General features: G+C 44.9%; 1 protein-coding gene across 17 annotated transcripts in view; it reads left to right on the top strand.

The window, feature by feature from the left end:
* Window positions 1-8,785: 8,785 nt before the first annotated feature.
* Window positions 8,786-15,161, top strand: part of LOC308200195 (uncharacterized protein) — an 88,290-nt gene continuing 81,914 nt past the window's right edge. For 13 of the 17 annotated variants that reach the window (XR_013955317.1, XR_013955318.1, XR_013955319.1 and 10 more), the window contains exons 1-2: window positions 8,807-9,057; window positions 14,338-14,453. Coding sequence is in view for 2 of the 17 variants with exons in the window: in XM_080605468.1 (XP_080461594.1) it covers window positions 14,349-14,453 (105 nt within the window). In the remaining 15 variants the exon portion in view is untranslated. Of the gene's footprint in view, window positions 9,058-11,079; window positions 11,154-14,337; window positions 14,454-15,161 lie in introns of all 17 variants that reach the window. The other 4 variants (XM_080605465.1, XM_080605468.1, XM_080605466.1 and 1 more) reach the window with 3 other exon arrangements.

Genomic DNA, 15,161 nt, shown 5'->3' on the forward strand with positions numbered 1-15,161 from the left:
TCTGCAGACTTACTTGCTCTTCCATTGATCGTGGCTCTGTTTGGGGGCCTGGGAAGGAGGGCAGTGGGTTGGGGGGGACACACAGCCTCCACATCCAAGGGACCAAGGGCCAGGATGACCTCGGTCAGCGTCCTTCAAGTGGGCAAAGCAGTGGAGTCATGGCTTCAGGGACAGGATGACTTCCCCAAGGTATAGCAGGTTTACCACGATCTTTATCCCCAGTAGAAATGCTTTGGTGCCCATCGTCCACATCTACTGCAGACAGCATAGAGGAAAAACCTCTAGCCCCAGACATGCTATTGCCCATGATTACTGTGCTGGTTGTAGTTATTTCTAGGTAAAGTGTTAATCGTGATGGATTGATGGTTTTTCTGCTTGGTAGGTGACTCTAAAGAAATAAATTTAAAAGGCACATTAATTAAATGCTGTTTCCTGCATTACCCGCTGCTTTCAAAAGGTTTAGCATAGCCTGTGTGAGTCAAGTGTTTTCATAATAGTGCACTTTTCTCTTTCTTATATTTTCCGTTGTTCCTTTACCTTGAGTTGTGATTATATTATTATTTTCCTTGCCTGTCTTTTCAGTTTCCCCACCCTGAGTGGATGAGTATCTGGACAACGCAGACCACTCATGCATTGAGAATGACAAGAAACAGAAACTGTTTGATGTCTTGGAATAAAACACCATCAGCATCGCTTTACCAACAGCTGGTTTTGTAGATCGCCCCTCCCTCCAATTAAAAAATAAAGAAATCATCCCACGGCAAAGGCCCCTCAAGTGAGGAAGCACAAGAGGGCAGTGTTACGTTGAATTGAGTCGCACAAGGGTGCTATTAGCACGGGAACGCTTTGTGGCTGATTAATTTATCCTGTTCGTGAAGAGGCATCTGCTGTGGAAGTGGCAGGCTGAGGCTCCGTGGCTGGTGGAAGAGGCAGCCGGCTCAGAGCCACCTTCATCTCCTGGGTTGTGCTGAGCACGGGGTTACGGGGCATGGGTCTTGTGCTGGGGCTGCAGCAGCCACCCTGACTCTCATGAGAGTCCACTGTCTGTCTGTCTCTGCCCACGGGGATTTCCATCCTGCCTTGGGCACGGGGGTGGCACCTGCCTGAAAGCTCAGCAGAGGAGCTGCTCCGCTATCCGCATCTGGGTTTAATGGGCAGGAGTGGCAGTCCTTCACCGAAGACATCCCAGCTCTGCTGGAGCATTCGTGCCGCCACCCAGCAAACGCCAGAAAGGCCACGGTTGGTCCAACACAGGGACCTGCAGGCCCCGTACTATGCCAGTAAAAGACAACCTCATTGTTGCTCAGTGCCTTTTACAACACAATAAAAGAGAAGAAGTTAAAAAAAAATAAAAAAATTACATGCGTGGAGACGGCTGTGAGCGTATAAAAGGAGCAGAGCTGAAGGTATCCACCCAGAGGGAGGAGGGATGGGGAGAGGAACCTCTCCACAAAGCCAGCACCACATCTCAGCAGGGCACCAGTAACCTGATCTTTCACAGCGTGGCCCTGTTTTACCAGGAGCCCTCTGGCCTCTAAGGCTCCTTTGTCAGCCTCTGACTTTTTTGTGAATGATCTGAGAGCGTGGATTATCTCTAACTTTTCCCCTATTTTCAGGAAAGCAGGGCTTTAAAAGCAGTGCTTGTACATGTAAGGCTGGTGGTTAATCTTGAAATATGTATACTGCGCACGCAAAGGGTTGAGCATAGACATGCATAATTTATCCGTGCCTGGAGACCGGTTGCTCTTGCGCTGTCTCATTTTCTGGTGGTTGGATCATGCCTGGGAATGGACTTAAGGCATGGACATGAGCTCGGTGCTCTGATCCCAAAATGGAGGCCCCTAAAAGACTCCTCGGTACTTCATACTGCCTCAGCCAAGCCTGCCAGACTCAGCTGGTGCGAAGTCCTAGGAGATCCCACTGCAGGCTCAAAGCCTCAGGCACCATTTTTTGATGTACACAAAAGACCCTGTTTTAATAGGAATTAATTAGCAGTTTAAATACTTGCAGGGTAGGAAATGCCCCACGGGGTATACTCGTTAAGGTTTCTTTACACATTACCTCCCAGGAGGATGCAGACTTTCCCTTACTTTCCAGCATCCCTTGCTGCTTCAGCAGTAACTGCAGTAATTGTATTACAGCCACAAAATACTGCAACCATAAAACCTTTCCAGCGCTCATCCATTCCCCCGTGTTAGATAGGATTGTGATGGACAATAATTTATCAAAGAGTCTGAGGTTATAGTGGCACATATTCGTGCCCGGGGTGGCTTTAAGCAATGATGAGGTGATAATGTCAGTGTAACCACATATCCTGTTTGCATTATTTATTGCTCTCATGAATGACAAATTCATATTTCAAAATGGCTGAGGCGTTTATCTGCTGTCCCAAACAGCCGAATTATGAATGTGACATAATCTTATCTCCAGGGCAGACATTCCCTTTTATTATTGGCATTTAATAAGAGAATGTGTAATTAGAGTAAAGTAATTAACCTATTTCTAGGAACTTTGTATCTTGAATAAACAGGCAGCTCATGCAGATTTAAGTGTGCTTGTGGGAGTCCTGCCTGTCGAAGCTGCCTTCTGAGGCAGGTGGGCTGCATTACAACGAGGGAGAGGACTGTGTACGAATGCCTATGCAGTGCTGTGGAATTATTGCACCCTCTTTTGGAGTTTTAATTTTGAAGACAGGTTGAAAGGGAGTAATTTCTCCTCCTATGGGATGGTGAGGTAATTGGGGCAGAGGCTGAGGCAGGAGGAATCCTGGTGGAAACCTGTTGTGGCTTTACAACAGATAGGAAAATTCTGGCAATTTGGGAAATCACAATTAGGATGACTGAATGGGCAGGAATCTCATTTAGTTTTCATTTTCTAGTGATGATCACCAAAGATTCAAGGAGGCCAGCCAATAGAAGCAGTTAAAGAGTTAAGTAAGGCTAAGTTATCCCACCAGCAGTAATCAGCGCTTGCAGTGTGGGCTGGCTCTCCTCTGACACATGTGCTCTGCACGGTGTGTGGCTCTCCCGTGCTGCGCTTGCTGCAGTGTGGGATGCTTTGCTGGAAGAAAAAACTCCTATGAGTCTGCTATCACTATTCCACATTACCCTATTTTTGAAGAAATGTGACTAATTCCTATAATCATAAAAAAAATAAAAATTAAAAAAAAAATCCTCTTAGAGTATTTCATGTTTCAATAGCAGAACATATTGTGGAGGCTAAGAGAGTATCCAGAAAGACAGGAAACAGAAGTAGCAGCAAGGGAAACTGCAAGTAGATATATGGAAAGTCTTCTATGGAAAGTCTTCTTCATGATTAATATTGTCAAATGTTGGAACAGAGGCTGTGGGATCCTGGAGATACTCAGGTATTCGGCACGGGGCCCTGAGCAACCTGACCCACCTATGCAGCCAGCTCTGCTTGGAGCAGGAAAATAGGGCAAAAGATAGAGATAACTATCTGAAGAACTCACTTCTGACCCAAATTACTCTCTGAGACTGGACACTGATCAGCTTACCAACCATTTGAACAGTTGAAAACACTTGTGTGACTTCCTGGGCAGATGGCACGGGGTTGTGTCCCTGGGGAAGCCAGGGATGGTGAGCACCGGCTGGAGAGCATGAAGCAGCTGTACCTGCCCCAAAAACAGGTCGTGCTGTGCTTTTGGTGCCGCCAGGCAGAGCAGCCTTTTGTACAGTTTATTCCAGGGATTTGAGGAAATGATATTCAAGAGTTCATGTAAATTGTGAGGGTGCTGGAAAGCTGTTCTGACACCCAGTGGGACACTGCTCCTCTGCTCTGAAAACGTTCTATATCTGCTCGCCCTCTGCAAAACAACACAAATATGATTGTCTGATTTTGTAAAGTGTGCCTTTTCCATGGGCATTGGAGCTGCTTTGAGTCTCAGCTCCAGCTTTGCCATCACCGTCAGCACACACGACCATTGCCTGCAAGGCGCAGCTCCTGGGGACTGTGTCCCCTCCTGAGGGTCACCACGCAGTGACCGCTGTCACCTGGCCCCTCCTCTGGATGGCCGAGTGGCTGTGCCTGTTGTTTACGTGTGATGCTGGCTCATCCGAGATTTGCACTCCTACCATGAGGTTAATTTGTTGTCTTTATATAAATATGGCAGTGAAATCCTCCATTCTTTTCTTAGGTGTGCTGACAGAAAGTTCAAGGAAGGGAAGGCTGATAGGAGTTTACACTTCACAATTGCAGTACTATGCCTAGAAAATACTGGCGATAGTATGAACCTAGCACAGTTGCAGATAAACCTGTCACTGAAGAAGTGGGCAGGTGGACAGCAGAAGGCTTATCAACAAGGGGCAGCAATCCATTCCTCACATCACCAAAGCCTAAACAGTTTTGCAAGGTGCAGAGGTGGCTACGACTGGACAAATAGGCCACAGAGCTCAGACTAGTGGCCACAGGCATCCAGAGGTTTTGCTGCTCACCAGGACTGACATAAACTCCAACCTTGGGTACGGAGGGAGTGAGGAGAGAGGTGATGTCCCAGCGTCTTGCTTGGACCCCTGGCTGCTGTGAGTGGCTCAGGGTGGTGGGGCACATGAGTTGGCAGGATGGAGCATAAATACGAGTCCTGATATTATCTCTGGAGACAGCGTCAGAGCTATTTGACACCTTATCTGTTCGTTGCCTATTTATTTTGACTTTTCCTAAGCAAGGGAATCACTGCAGTTTTACCACCAGCTCCATCTCCTCCAGGTGCCTGCTCCTGAGCCCCTCTCCCCGCATTGCCTCCCTCCACAAGTCCCCAAGCAGGAAACCAGACCCCGAGCCGGCGGGCGGGCGCTCCAGCCCAGATGCAGGAGCAGCCTCCTGCCCTGCCAAGGGATAAAAAAGGGAGGGAGATTCATTTTGTGCAGTGAGCTCACGCTCTGAGAATGGGCTGCCGAGGCTCATTGCTAACACATGCAGCGCCAGACCGTGTGCAGGCAGGGCTGGGGAGGCTGCCGGGGCTATGGAGCCCATTTGCCTGCAATTGCAAACAACAAAGCAAGAGAGGTTGACAGTGGGGTGATGATGGTAATTGCACCTCCTTTGGCTGCCAGGAGATCAGACACCAACCAGCCAGATGTTAATGTAGAGGGTTTTAAACCAGGCAAGGTGCTTTGATGATTTTTTTCTGAGCTGAGTGTATTTTTTTAAAGACTAAAATATACTTTTAGTCCTATGTCTTTGCTGCAGCATCCGGTCCTGCCGTAGGATGTGCCAGTGGCCCATAATAGAAGGTGTATTTTTTTATTTCTTTTTTGGTAGAGATTTAGTTTCTGAAATGAGCGAAACATCAAGCAATTGCCATAAAGCTTTGCTCTGAGTAATGCTCTTCTCCTTCCAGGTTTGGGAGACTATCTGACACTGTCTACATTGGCTGAAGATTAAAGGGTAGAGAGAGACTCTGGGTCTGGATGGAGTTTCCTTCCACTCTGTCCTGGAAAAACAAAGCAAAGACAAACGTGCATCCTGCCCTGTGTGTTAGGTGTGGAAGCAGCTTGGAGGGTGAGAAGTGGGCTGAGGGATGCTGGGCTGGGTGCACTCACACACGGGGCCGGGCTGAGCGCACCCTCCCTGCCCACAGTACATGGGGGGGGAGTAGAAGCTGCAGCCGTGCAGTGCCAGGCACTGGGGAGGATGCTGGTGGAAAGGCTGATGAAGAGCCGTGGGGATTTCCTGGAGAGGACCACGCAGCCTTTTGCGGGGCAGCTGGGACAAGGGAGTGCTGGGGCTGTCAGGAGCCATGGGCCCATCCCAGCAGCCACATCCCTCTGCTGTTTGGCAGGCCGGCAGCAGTGAAGGCAGGAAAGTAAGGGAGATGGACAGGTAAAAAGCCAGACTTGGTTTATGCCCAAAGGTCAGACAGAATCAATACGTTCCCACAGAGCATCTTGCATCTAATCAGTGTTTTCTGGTGGAAAATTTCTGACAAGCTTGAAACCTGAGTCTGGGTTTATTTGCAAATGCCTGGTGAGTGATAAGCAGGTGATTTAGTACAACATTTATTTTGCACTGAAAAAAAAAAATAAGGCCTGTGTGATTTTTAAATTATTTTTTACTTTTTTCCTGCATGATGGGAGGACCGGTGACTGCCTAGCAGGTCACAGCAGAAGCTGTGTCTGTTCTACTTCTGGGCCAATTGTTGTGGTTTTGCTACTCCTGGAGATGGCAAAAAATAACCACCATTAATTAGAGTTGGGGAAGTGCCAGTTCTTGATTTGGAATAAAACCAAAGGTGCTGGCAACTTTTAGCGAAAGATTTTTCTTGCAAAACAACTGAGATTCACAAGTCACGAGATCACAAATCTAGAAGTGCTTGCAAGGAACAGTAATAAACACCTTCAGCTATCTGGGAAAAAGTTGTTTCTTTTTTCATGTTCTGCATTTAGCTTCTTCTAGATGAAGAAGTCGAACGGATTTACTAGCAGAATAAAAAGTCTTTCCTTGCTTTTACGCTGGACTGCGTATCCCATTGCTAACTGCTGTTTGTAAAGTAAACTGCAGCATGAGAGAGCCCAGGCTTTCATCATGTCCTGAAAATGCCTGCTCAAAATAGCCTACATGAAAAAATGAAACACTAAAAAAAAAAAAAAATCACTGTTATGCATAATAAAACCACTACAGAAATTGTTATTTATACAAATATGTAAAAATCAACTCTGAGCCAAGAGGACATGTTTCAGCTGTGTGGAAATATAATGGTTTGCTAACTCCCAGATGAAGGCAGTGAGTTGAAAGCGAGATGTTCGCACCAAATGTGTCAATGTGGTCAAACTGGCTGTTTCTGCTGAAAAGGAAGAAGCAGAAGCTCCACTGGGAAGTCCTCGTGCAGCTCCGTCCACCACCAGCTGTCCTAAGCAGGGGGCTCGTGGCAGCTCTGGCAATGCCACTGCCACCACTGCCCGGGTCGCTCTGATCCTCCACACCAGGGAAAAGGGCCAGTAGTCCATCCCTTTCCCCCTGCAAGGCTGGTGGCCCAAATTTATGTTCCAGAGTCCCTCCACCATGCTCCATAAAGCCCCTGCATACCACTGCAGAGCATCCCATCCCCTCTTTGCTGCAGTGAACGCTGCGTCCTGTTGCAAGGGGAGCTGATGTAGGAAAGGAATGGTGGCTGGGGGGGTTTAGCAACTCCCAAGCCCTAGCCCAGTCCCACCACAGCCGCTGCTCGGTGCTCAAGGACTTTATGGCTGTGTTGATGTTATTACAAATGGGTTTTCCAATGGGGGAGCAGAGGGAGGCTCAGATCACCCACTAGCACCTGCCTCCTGCTCTCCCTCTGGATGTCCCTTGGTCTGGTGGGAAGAGCCCTCACGCCTGCCGCATGTCTTGAGTGTGCCAGTGCTTGATAAACCTCATTAGGTCCAAATTTGCTGTGAGACGCTGTCTCTTCAGAGAAGCACATTTACCTTCCTTCTGGCAGTGACCCAGCAGCAAGACGCTACGGTGTGCAGAATTGCCAGCACTGTGTGTTAAATTATTGCTGCTCTTTCGACTGATGTGCAGGATGAAAGTTATAACCGAGCTGTTTTTCTGTGGAAATCTATTGTGTTTAAGTACATCTAATTGAGCAAATCTCATCTGTACACAGGGACTGCTTGTCCTATTGCCTATCGCTTTGGGATTGTACTACAGTGCCTCTTTGTGCTCAGAGTACGAACCCTCATAGACCTGTCCCTATATCTCAGTTGCAGCAAGTTTTCTGTGACCTTCTTATTCAGTCCCCCTCTGGCTGTGCCTATTAATATATATATGTGTATATATATATATACGTATATATGTATGTATGCATGAAAGCAGCTCCTCCAGCTCCATCAGGCTCCAAGCTCCCAGTTTTCTTGTGGGCCTCAGAAAACTCAGCTCCATAGCTCTGCCTTCAGCCAGGCACTCATCGGCTGATTGATTTCAGACAGAGCATGGTCTCTTCTCCCAGTTACCATGACTGTGGGAGACTTAAGACTGGTGATTTTTACGTTTTTTGACTACAGATTGGTTGTTAGAAATATTAATAATGACTGCTTGACTTTATAATTAGCCATGTATTTATTTATGAGGGGCTGTTAAACTTCAATGAACACATTCCAAATAATCAATTTATGTTAAAAGAAACTGGCCTGTAATATCTATCTAAATCAATCTAAACTTAATTCTTATTTAGAAGCCTCTGCTTGGCCACTTATAACTTTTCTTCAGATGGCAGCAGTTGGGTTTGGTGGACCACAGGGTTTGCTTAGCACCTGCAGCCGTAGAAGGTCCAAGTGGGAAAACAGGCATGGGACTGCTCCCCTTGCAGCTTCCCCATCTGCCAAGTATCAAGGAATTGAGGTCGCAGTTGTGGGACTGTAGTGCTGGTGAGACAGAGGTTTGTGTCTTCTGGCACCTGAGTGGGTTATCGGATGTCTCCACGAATGGATTCCTCGGATCTGGGATCACTAAGCATTACCTTTCACTTCTCTCATCCACAAAATTTGAAATTATCTGCTGATATTTACAACAACTTGTTTGAAGTTTATTGGTCACTTTATTGATTTACCAAGGTAAAGGCTCTCCTGGCTGATTGCCACAGCTGACCAGACTCCAGGTGAAGGACCTGTGGGAGCTTCCTGCAGCTGATGGCAACGTGCAGACGAGGTGATTGCAGGGGGCTGGGAAATGTGCGCTGAGTTTGCACTGCGAAGCTCGAGTCTCTCAGTCCCACGCAGGTGAGTTGAGTTTTGTGATTCAATTCCCCACCCATGTTGTGAAGACTCAAATGTTCAGGAATCAGCAACTTTACCTATTTTGGGCAAGTTTTTGGATGCCTGTGGGTGAAGAACTGCATGTCGAGTCTGCTAAAGTTCCTGGATTTTATTGGGAGGAGGAATTGCATTTTTGTGCTTTTCTGGACTTTTACCTTTGGTTGTTCCTTGCTTGTTTTTGTTGATATTGAAGAAAAGATTATTGTATTCTTTCCAGAGATAAGAGGAATGGTCTTTGGGCGGCGGATGTGCTGTCTGACATCATTCAAATGACATCAACACCCAAACAGTGAGGATCACAGCGGTGAGTTTCTCTTCTGGGGGATTTTGTTGAAGTTTTTCTTGTTTGTTTATTTTGCTGTTGTTTGTTTTTGCTGTTGTTTTTTCCCTACTAGTAAAAGAGGTCTGCCCTTTTTATAGAGCACAGTCAAAACCTGAGGAAACTATTCCTCCCTGGAGAACCAGAGTGGGTGTGAATATCTCTGTAGTGAGCAAAGACTTTGAAATCCCACCAGGGAGTTCCTGGAGGTGCTGAAAATCATGTTTTAAATAGTTTTGCAATATGTTTTCATCCCCGCTACGCTCTTATCAAAGCAATCAAAAAAAAAAGTATGTCTTGCTTCAGACTGATGTTATTTCTCCGTTTCTTCTTCTTAGTGAGAATAAAATAATAGCAAAATATAAAACAGGTTATGATGCCAAATGCTGCTGTGCTTAGGGTAGCTGGGGGAGGCTGGATGCATTGCACATTTTGCTGGGTGTGTTGCACTTGAGCATTCACTGAGAAACAAGTGAGAGGAAATAAAATAAAAAGAAACAGAGGTACCAAAGTGAGTATGGATGGCAGCTGTTATGTCAGCCTCACCTGAGATTTATTTACTGGGGGGCAGGCAGGAGACCTAGAGTACACTGCTTTACCAATTACAGGTGTCTGGTTTTGGTGTCCTACCTGTTGGCTTTGTCTCAGGGGCAGCCCCCTGGAGAGATGTGGCTGGGGTCTTCCCCAAAATGATGGAGGTGTTGTGCTGGCCAGTGCTCCCAGGGAGCAGCTGGAAACCAGCCCAAGCTCAGCCAAGCCAGGGAGAGAGAGCTTATACAGGGTTCTCCTGGTACAGGGCCCTGAGAGGTTGCTGAACAAAAGGACTTGTCCTGCAGTGGTACAGCAGGCAAGGAGAGAGCAGGTTTATCTGAGTGTGTTTTGGTCTGATGTTACGGTGTTTTTTTCCCACTTTGAAATTTTCTTTATTCTCATTTGTGCTTCCACAAAATAGCTGCAACATTTTAGGGGCTCCTGGGGTGGTTTTGTATGTACAGTGGAGAGGGGTATGGATCATGATGAGATCATGTCATGTGCTAGAAACCTTCTGCTAGTGAACCTTAAGCCTCCCTTAGTCCACACTGGCATCTAAAATCACCACAAGGTGCCACAGCGGGAGATCAGAAAGGCCAAAGGGCAGCAGCAGTGTTATACAGCTTTTACAGGTACAGCAAATTAGTTAGGTGAGAATGGCCACGTGATGGAGGAAGTGGAAAAATCCCGGTGGCTCTGCCACATCTAATGCTGGTGGGGGAGTCTTGGAATAATACATGTTTCATATGGTTTTTCTTTTTCATTGTTAGCTGCTCCCAACTAAATCCTTTATCTTGTGGGGGTTTTGTTCACTAACGTTTTATGCTGTTGCCTTTCATTTTCCTCAGTCATTCTCCCTTTCCACCAGCCTGTTGTTGTCTGCCCTTGTTGCCTGAAGTCATTTGGGTGACGTTTGTTTTTACTTCTTCAAAAAATTCCTCTACCTTTTGCTAAAGGATGGATCACATCCTACTTAAAGCCAACAGAAAGACTTAAATGAGCCTCAAACTGGACCTGAAATTGTTACTTCTTTTCAGGTTTCTAAATATGATATTTGCCTCCTAGCAACCACCATTTGCAGGCAGTGTGCCAGCAATGTTAAGCTCTTGCTTGTGTGCGGCTGCTGGCATCCCAGAGCATCCCGCAGAGCTTTACAAAGCGCCTGGTGTTATCAACTCACTCCGCTCGCTGTAGGTGTCACAGGGAGAGCGATGTTACACAACAGCCTGAAAAACAAGGGAAAGTACTGCCTGACAGAAGCTGTAAGAGGACAAGGAGTGTTGCAGATTGATATCCCAGGTGTGACAGAAGTACCCAGGGATGTTTGGGGATCACCTGTGGGTTTACTGCCTGGAGCATCCTGAATGGGTGGTGAAGTTCATTCTGGGATTTGTACTTTTTGCATGGGCTTATCCTGGGTGTAGTCTTCCAGTCCTGCTCTTTGACAGCTAATTTGATGCCTTTTTCTTCCTTCAGTTATGGCAATTCATCATGCTCTCTGCCAGTTCATCCTCTCTGATACGCTGGGACAGTGAATGTTATTTGTTCAGGTAGGACAAGGTGAAGCTTGCCTGCTAGGAGCAGTGATTTTTCTTTCAGGGCCTGGCAAATGCTCTTGGCTGAGTCAAGTCTTTGGGCTATTTTGACTTCCTTTTATCTTATTTCTGTGTGTCCATTCCATAGGTTTGGTTCCTGCGGTGCTGTCTCCAGATTTCCTTGGGACCATTTTTCTCCTGCTGGTACACAGCATGTTTCCAAAGACACACTGGTCCTTGAAGTTGCACTGCAGTTCTCTTGTCTCCCAAGTGATTTGTATACACAGTTTTCTCTATAGGAAATATTATTCATTATCTAGAATTATTTTTTCCACAGTTGATGAGTTGATGGAATGATTATTTCCATTCTATCAAAACAAGAAAAGCAGGAGAGAAATCTGTCTTCTCTCTGTGTACCATGCTACTCCTGAAAGTGATGGTACATTTGTCTAGGTGTAATAGTTAAAAGATCAGTCAAAGTGCATCAATTGTGGGCCTGTTTGGGGAAACAAAAATCTTTTCTTATGTTCAGCTGCACTAGAAGAGAGTAGTGTTGTTTCTGTGGGGCTGGAGCACCGGTGGTGTTTATGTGGCTCCATCAGCAGGCCACTTCCATCAGCTCTTTGTGATTCAGAACAGCCTGGCCTCCTTAGCTCCTTTTTTAAGGACCTCACCATAATAGATGTCTTGCAGGGTTTGCATGAATGACCTCCAGTCTAGTGTGTCCTGTTTGAAAGCTGCCGGTGACTCTTCCTTGTTCGTTAGTCACTAATTTAAGTTCTGAAGAACTTGCTGCTTATGATACCGGTGGGGTGATTCAAGGTTGCTTAGTTGTGGTGTTTCATGAGAATCACCACTTTTCATTAAGGGAGAGGAAAGAAGTAAATATCTAGTGCTCTAAATGATTCCAGAAAGCAAGCTGAGCATGCAGAGCTGCAGGGGCAAAATTCAGAAGACAAGTTAAGACTCTGTAGCCTTTAAAATGATGTTAGCTATTATTTTTAGATGTCATGATGTTTTTAATGAACTCCTGAATTTTTAGAGCCTGAAGCAATTCAGTTTGGAAGAATTATAGTTTTAAGCTGCAGCACACCTTTGGAATCTTGCCTGGTTTAGCGGAGAAGGAAGTGGATGCACTAGGGAATTACATATGTATATGCATATATTTTTTATGCTGTGCATATATATATACACACACACACACATCACGTTCATTTTACTTTATCTGCATCTATTTTGCTAACTGGGCAGTTTGCAAGGACTATATCTGTATTCCAAGAGGACAAAGTTTAAGAGGAATGGCATAAGTTTACTGTGGATTTTACTGGTGCAACTATCATAATATCTGGATCATATAGAAATAGCTGTTTAACAATTGTTTCTCCCACAGCAATTAAGAACGTATGAAAGTTGAAAGATGATGAGCATCATATAATTGGTTTGTGCAGAGTCTAATGAAACTATTTTCTCAGTAAATAGAATATTCTCTTTCTTGAGGATAGAAAGAATAACATGATAAATATTTATAAGTTATCTTATCTCTTTCCTGTCATGGAGTCTTCATCAACAAATCCCACTTCAAAAAAGTAGTACTCAAATTAGAAGAGCAGCTTATTCACTATTGCTTAGTATCTGTACTGCAGTGGTGCCCAGAGGACCCCTTTCAAGATCTCATGATTCCTATGTTGAATTGTTGGACATTTCAGATCGGGTTACACTGAAAGTCTAGGCAACTCCAAAGGTGTGCTGGTGTCCAATCTGTCACAGAAGGGTGTCCAGATGTCTCCATATGCAAGGCTGTGGGAACAACATGAAGAGCACTCAATTGTGCATCGAGGCCGTTTCATTTGAGGATGATGGTTGGCCAAAGCATGAGCTGGACATTTCTCCCTGAATCTGCTCTGGGAACAAATCCTGGAATAATGCCCCTTGAGGCCACAAAAGCAATATTGTGGTTACATATATATGGCTTTCTTCAGCTGCTTGCACAGCCATTTAGTGTGCTTTATCATCAGAGTGGGTTGGATGCTGCACAGCATGAGTGGTTTGTATCAGGGCTGCGGTTAAGTGTGTATATCTTGAGGAATGAGTCAGCTAGGAGATGTCTTTCAACAAGCAAAGTTTTTCTTCAAAGCTTTGTTCTTTAGTCTGACTGTACACAACTTTTAACAAAAGACACCCAAATGGTTTCCTCTATACACTCATATATATATATGTATATATACACTCATATATATATATACACACACATACATACACTGTTTGGGCTCTATTCCCTACTGTGTACATCTTGATGTGGAGAACAACATCCTTGGAGCTGGCATGCTTGCTGTGGCAGGGTGAGCAGGAGGGCTTTGGCTCCAGGCACCATCTCCCCAGCCTGCTGCCCACAAGACATCCCCATGGCTGCTCAGCATTTTGCGGAAGAATTCCAGAATCTGGAACTATCTTTAAAAATGAATCTTCTACTTGCTGCCTTATTCTATTTCTCTAACTTTTCTTAAGGTTCCTCATGTGGGTTTGGGGGGATTCATTTTCAGCAGTAATTTAGGTCAGTACTGGTGTGGCCACTTGAGAGCCATTTTGGCCCCAGAGGGGGCTGCATGTGTGCACAGACAACCCACTTTATCAGTGTGGATTATGGAATGCACTCACATCAAACCTCCTGGACAGCTCAGCTGACATATGCTACAATAATGATCTGACTGCAAGTAAAATACTATGAAGATATATATATATATATTGATATTTCAATTACTTCTTAAATTGTACTTGTTGGGATCCTTGCGCCTGACTTGGATATTTAAGTATGGATTGTATCTGATTCTAAAAACACATCTTTTTGTCTGCTCAATATATATAATAGCTTATATTTCCATCCTTGGGTAATTGCTTCTGCTTTAAAGAGTGACCCTGAATTATATTAACACAATAAATTAATGATCATTTCTTACAGAGAAAGGATTTCTCCAAGGAACCTGCATAAGTGCAATTTTCTCTGCTCTTCTTCCATGGTCTTGATCATAAATAAGTAGCTATGAGTACTCATGGGACAGTGCAAGGGCTTCTCACAAGCAATTGTTTTTACAGCTCGTTTATTGCCAGGGTGTTGAACTAACAGCTTGAAATTGAATTGGTGGTGTTTGTAAATATGTCTCTTAATGTGTGTGTATATAAACATATTTATTTTTTCCTCCAGGGAATCAGGTGATGGCAGGACAGAGATTCCTGAAGAAACTCCCTTTGAAGGCAAAGGTGACCTCTTTTCAGCAACATATTAGTGGGTGTTGTGTGGACAGCTGCTGTGACTGCAAGGCAAGTTCCTTTATTTAAGGAGAAGAATTCATACTTATCACCAGGGAAAATTTTAAATGCACAAGAAGTGTCTCCTGTAGTACAAAATACTACTGTGCTGTTTCCTGCGGCGTATGCTTAGATAGAATTTTTCTCTAAAGAAAACAAGGGGGGAACATTGCATGCCAGATGTCATCTTAAACGTACTTGCTAAACAAGGTCATTTTAATTTGTCTGGGTTCAAAACAATTTCCCTTAATGGATCAGGGATTGTTATTTCACTGACACCCTATAAAGGGTGCAGCTCTTAAAATCAACAGATGAATTTTTTAGTGAAATTCTGAATGGAAATCGTCTTCTCAAAGCAAGTCAAATGAAATAAAGCATTTACTGCTGGCCTCTGTTGAGACCAGGGACATAGGAGAACAGTGGTTTTACCTCTCTCTTGCGTTATTATGGCAAGACTGGAATAGTGAACGTGGTTCTGCTTTCCACATCTCGGAAAGGATGTTGCTAAACTGGAAAGGATGCCGGAAAGAGCAATAGTAATGATACGAGGACAGGAAAATGTGCCTTATGGTTTGAGATTTATGGAGCTCAATCTGTTTAGCTTATCAGAAAGATTGCAGCATTAAATGGATCACAGGGTTTATATACTTTCATGTAGAATAAATAGTAGGTATAAAGGTACTATTCAATCCTGCGCGTAAAGGCATAGCAACAAGCAGA

Source organism: Anser brachyrhynchus (genome assembly GCF_964034855.1).
Source record: "Anser brachyrhynchus genome assembly, chromosome: 10".
Classification (NCBI taxonomy): Eukaryota; Metazoa; Chordata; class Aves; order Anseriformes; family Anatidae; genus Anser; species Anser brachyrhynchus.